The sequence below is a fragment of the Pygocentrus nattereri genome, chromosome 23, assembly GCF_015220715.1.
Source record: "Pygocentrus nattereri isolate fPygNat1 chromosome 23, fPygNat1.pri, whole genome shotgun sequence".
Lineage (NCBI taxonomy): Eukaryota > Metazoa > Chordata > Actinopteri > Characiformes > Serrasalmidae > Pygocentrus > Pygocentrus nattereri.
In genome coordinates, this window is record NC_051233.1 from 1,567,501 (window position 1) to 1,572,500 (window position 5,000).

General features: G+C 43.7%; 1 protein-coding gene across 1 annotated transcript in view; it reads right to left on the reverse strand.

The window, feature by feature from the left end:
* LOC108414120 (transmembrane protein 47-like) overlaps positions 1-5,000 on the reverse strand; it is a 39,731-nt gene that overhangs the window by 25,815 nt on the left and 8,916 nt on the right. Inside the window, exon 2 of the mRNA XM_017686920.2 lies at positions 904-1,044. Coding sequence (XP_017542409.1) covers positions 904-1,044 — 141 coding nt within the window. The remainder of the gene's footprint in view (positions 1-903; positions 1,045-5,000) is intronic.

Genomic DNA, 5,000 nt, shown 5'->3' on the forward strand with positions numbered 1-5,000 from the left:
AGAGTGTAGTTTATAGTGAACAGTGTATAGTCTAAAGTGAACAGCGTGTAGTTTATAGTGAATAGGGTGTTGTATATCATGAAAAAGGTGTATTTTATAGTGAACAGGGTGTAGTTTATAGTGAACTTTGTGTAGTCCATAGTGAATTGGGTGTAGTTTATAGTGAACTTTGTGTAGTCTATAGTGAACAGGATGTAGTTTATAGTGAACATGGTGTAGTTTATAGTGAACTTTGTGTAGTCTATAGTGAACAGGGTGTAGTTTATAGTGAACTTTGTGTAGTCTATAGTGAATTGGGTGTAGTTTATAGTGAACTTTGTGTAGTCTATAGTGAACAGGGTGTAGTTTATAGTGAACTTTGTGTAGTCTATAGTGAACAGGATGTAGTTTATAGTGAACAGGATGTAGTTTATAGTGAACAGGGTGTAGTTTATAGTGAACTTTGTGTAGTCTATAGTGAACAGGGTGTAGTTTATAGTGAACTTTGTGTAGTCTATAGTGAATTGGGTGTAGTTTATAGTGAACTTTGTGTAGTCTATAGTGAACAGGGTGTAGTTTATAGTGAACAGGGTGTAGTTTATAGTGAACTTTGTGTAGTCTATAGTGAACAGGATGTAGTTTATAGTGAACAGGGTGTAGTTTATAGTGAACTTTGTGTAGTCTATAGTCAACAGGGTGTAGTTTATAGTGAACTTTGTGTAGTCTATAGTGAATTGGGTGTAGTTTATAGTGAACTTTGTGTAGTCTATAGTGAATTGGGTGTAGTTTATAGTGAACTTTGTGTAGTCTATAGTGAATTGGGTGTACTTTAGAACAGGGTGTACTTCATGGTGAACACAGAGTAGTTGAGTAGTTTATAGTGAACAGTGACAGTTTTGGACAGTAGCTGGAATGTGTTGTTACCTGCAGTGAAGAGAAACACAGCGATGGTGCGGTAGTGTTTCCGGTGTGTTCCTCTACACAGAGAGATCAGAGCCACGAGAAACGCCACCAACGTCACCGACGCCCCAGCTAACAACAACACCAACGTCGCGATCTGCCAGTCTGAGAGAGAGACGGGGAGGGGGGGGGGGGCATCAGTCATGGTCAGTACATTAACATTCATGGCATTCCACTTTTTGACTTTTGTGATTGTAGAGAAATTTCTTTCTTCGTTATGAAATTCTGACAAACACACAAGAATAAACATTTACTTTATTCGCCTAAAGAAAACATTGAATCCATGTGTTTAGCTATGCTAATGCAGAGGGACACACGAATCCAGCAGCTCCACACGGTGAGAGGCAGATGACGTGTATCTCAGCCCCTCTTCATAGGCTCATAACTCCGGATGTGAGTCTCGTATGATCTCGTGATAGAATAGAATAGAAAGGCGGCTCTACGGATTCAGGAAGGGTTTGAACTGGATTTCGGAGCTGGATCATCACAAAGAGATAGATAGAGAGAATTTGGTGAGTTTGTGGACCCCAGAGGGTTAAACCAAAACGGCACAGCTTCTCTTACAGTTTGTTTTTTATCTGAGATGACTGCATTTTTGGGTCAGTTTCAGTTTAAATTATTCATCCAGCAGAAACTCTGTGAAGACGTCTTGTCATAGTTTTCCTCCCAAAGGACGTCTTTTAAATGCATCTAATCAGATTTCAAAAGCTTCAATATGACAGTGAACACTGAGCTGCTGGAATGATGAATAGGTTGGACTTGGTTGCAGTTTCAGATTTAAATAATGGAAACGTTCAGTTCCAGCAATTCAGGACAGCAACAGGTCAGGATTCAGGAGGGTCAAACATCAAAGAGCTGAAATATTACAGTACTGAATTAATCACCGTTTGCATTACATTTAATGGCCCCCTTTAGCTTTATTATAATGTTCCCCTTTAACGATGAGACACATCATGGCCAGAACTTTAAAACCTTCAAAAACAAAGGTGTTTATAACACCTTTATAACAAGCGCATCAATTGGAAGCACAGGGTAGGTGTTTCTAATAAAGTGGCCAGTGAGTGGAAGCACAAGGTGGGTGTTTCTAATAAAGTGGCCAGTGGGTAGAATCACAAGGTAGGTGTTTCTAATAAAGTGGCCAGTTGGTGGAAGCACAAGGGGGTGTTTCTAATAAAGTGGCCAGTTGGTGGAAGCACAAGGGGGTGTTTCTAATAAAGTGGCCAGTGAGTGGAAGGCAGGGGTTTATGTAACAGTATTTCAACAGAGCTCTCTTGTTTTGAACTCGTTATGTGTTTTTGTTTCACTGCATGTTCACGTGTCTCAGATTTTGAGGTCATTGTGGCTGGACCTCAGCATTAGCATCATCAGAACCACTCAAACATCAACGCTGTCAGAGGGAGAGGCCTGAGTGCTGAACGTCAGAATACTTTTAAACGCACAACGGCTCCCAGAGGTCTTCATCAGCAGAGAGAGAGAAGCCTGAGGCTTCTGCTCAGGACTCCAGCAGGCCAGATACAGCGTTACGGTGGAAGTTCAGAAAAAACCCTCACAAAAACCTCTAACTTATTACAGAGCTCACTTTACCCTCCACCCTCTCTCCTTCTCATTTTCTCCCTTTTCCGTACTACTCTCTCTATCCGTCAGCCCGCTGTGCTCTAATCCTGCGTGATTTGCCCCAAAGAACCAGAGGAGCATTATGATTGGTTAATTAACTCTGCTTATTCACTTATTCACCCCCTCTCTCTCTTCTCTTACTTCTTTTCTCCTTCTCTCATCCTCCAGGGGTCTGTGTTTTAATGAGCTGAGCCACACAGAAGAGAGAGTTAGAGAGAAAAAGGGAGAGAGAGAGAGAGAGAGAGAGAGAGAGAGAAAGAGAGAGAAAAGCTTATTACCCTCACTATCACGGCCCCTAATCAGCTTTTGTGACTGTTTATTTTGGGTCGTTTCCCCCTGAGATCATAACTGATCAATAATGTCAATACACCAACAAGTCCTTCACTTAAAATAGAGAGAGAGAGAGGGGGGGGGGGGGAGAGAAAAGTGAGAGAGAGAGAGTGAGTAAGTGAAAGAGCAAGAGGGAGAGAGAGAGAGAGAAAAGTGAAAGGAGAGAGAAAAGTGAGAGAGAGAGAGTGAGTAAGTGAGAGAGAGGAAGAGGGAAAAGGGAGAGAGAGGGAGAGAGAAAAGTGAAAGGAGAGAGAGAGAGAGAGAGAGAGAGAGAGAGAGAGAGAGAGCGAGCGAGAGAGAGAGGGAGAGAGTGAGTAAGTGAGAGAGAGGAAGAGGGAAAAAGGGAGAGAGAGGGAGTGAGAAAAGTGAAAGGGGAGAGAGAGAGAGAGAGAGAGAGTGAGAGAGGGAGAGAGGGAGGGAGCTGATGGAGGAGCGGTAAGCGAGCTCGGCCCTGAGGAGTTCGGATTAAGTCAATATTTTAGAGCATATTCAGTGTGAAAGAAACGCTTGAAAGATCAAACAGCGAGTAGAAGAAGCTTTCGAGAAACAGCAGCTCGGCTACTCCAGCGTCTACAGCAGCCGGAACGTTATGGCTCCAAAAGTATCTGGACGCTTCGGACAAGCCTCCCATAACACCGGAAAATCACATTAATCTTAATAAAAATGGGTTTTTTACAACTATTACAGCTAGAACTACAGCTCAGCTGACAAACACAAACCAAGACACATCTAAACTAATGACGCTTTCACTAGCGCCCCTATGGGATTTACAACAACAATCATCATCATCATCATCATCATCATCATCATCAACATTGCTATTTTGGCCACAATCCTCTGCATGATTCGTTTTAGGGTAGAAGAAGAAGAAACGCTGCAAAAATGATTCAAAGAACCCTTTATGCATGCAAATGGTTCTTTGAGTGTATACCAGCGCTAACACTGGTGCACATGAACATGTTCTGGCTGTTCTAGATTAAACAGACGTTTGAAGCCTGTAAAGTCAGTCCGTCTGTTTGATCTGAAGACTACATAGACATTATCATGTGTCTGTGTTACAGTGACTCTGCCACAGAGCTGCCGCCACTCGTTTACATTCCTAGCAACTACCCGGAACACTGCTTAGACCACGACTCACGGGAACGTGGGAGGGTGTTTTAAGTTGATGCTGAAATTTAAGCAGAATATAAGTGACATGAGGTTACAGACCCCAGAGCACTAAGCAGCTTTATGAACTGCTGCTATTTTACTTCTGCGCAACTTTCACTTTTACTACAGTCGTCATTTAACTTTTATTCAGACATCTGAACAGCAGAACAGGTCCAAACGCTCCTGCTGTTCTACACGGCGATGGAAGCGGAACCATGTGGACTCAGCAACCGCCCCTCCACAATCTGACCTGCTGGAGCTCTGGAGCCGTATTTCACAAACCTCTTAACTCTGAAATCTGATGTTTGGTCTCCATGACGACTGAATTTAGTTCAGTACCTGTTCCAGAATATCAGCTCCTCCGTTCATCACCTCATCATTAACTCCAGATCAGAAAACAGAAAACAACTAAACCTCCTAAATCCTGTCCTGACTTCAGGATGAACCCCAGCAGGGTCCTGACTTCTGTTTAAGGCCCGTTTCTCTGGTTCTGAGGCGGCTGAGTCAGGCAGCGTAGTTCACTACCAGCATAATGAGCTCCATTTATTCCTACTGTAAAACGCGGCTTTCACTGGGAGATGATTTTCTCTTCTAACTCTGCGTTTTAAACATCTCAGATGCTGCCGACTCGAACTCCACCGCCCCTCTGACCACCTTCCTGCATTAATGTAGATGATGGAGTATTACAGTGATGGAGGTGAATAATGAGGAGGCGGAGCTGAACGTGCGGCTGTTTATGAGGAGGAGGAACGTTAACGCACTCAGCTAAAGCGCTTGGGAAATGGAGACTGAAACTGGGGGCGGCGACACTCTGATAAACAGCAGGGGGCGACTCTGATAAACAGCAGGGGGCGCTCTGATAAACAGCAGGGGGCGACTCTGCTAAACAGCAGGAGGCGCTCTGATAAACAGCAGGGGGCGACTCTGATAAACAGCAGGGGGCGACTCTGATAAACAGCAGGGGGAGC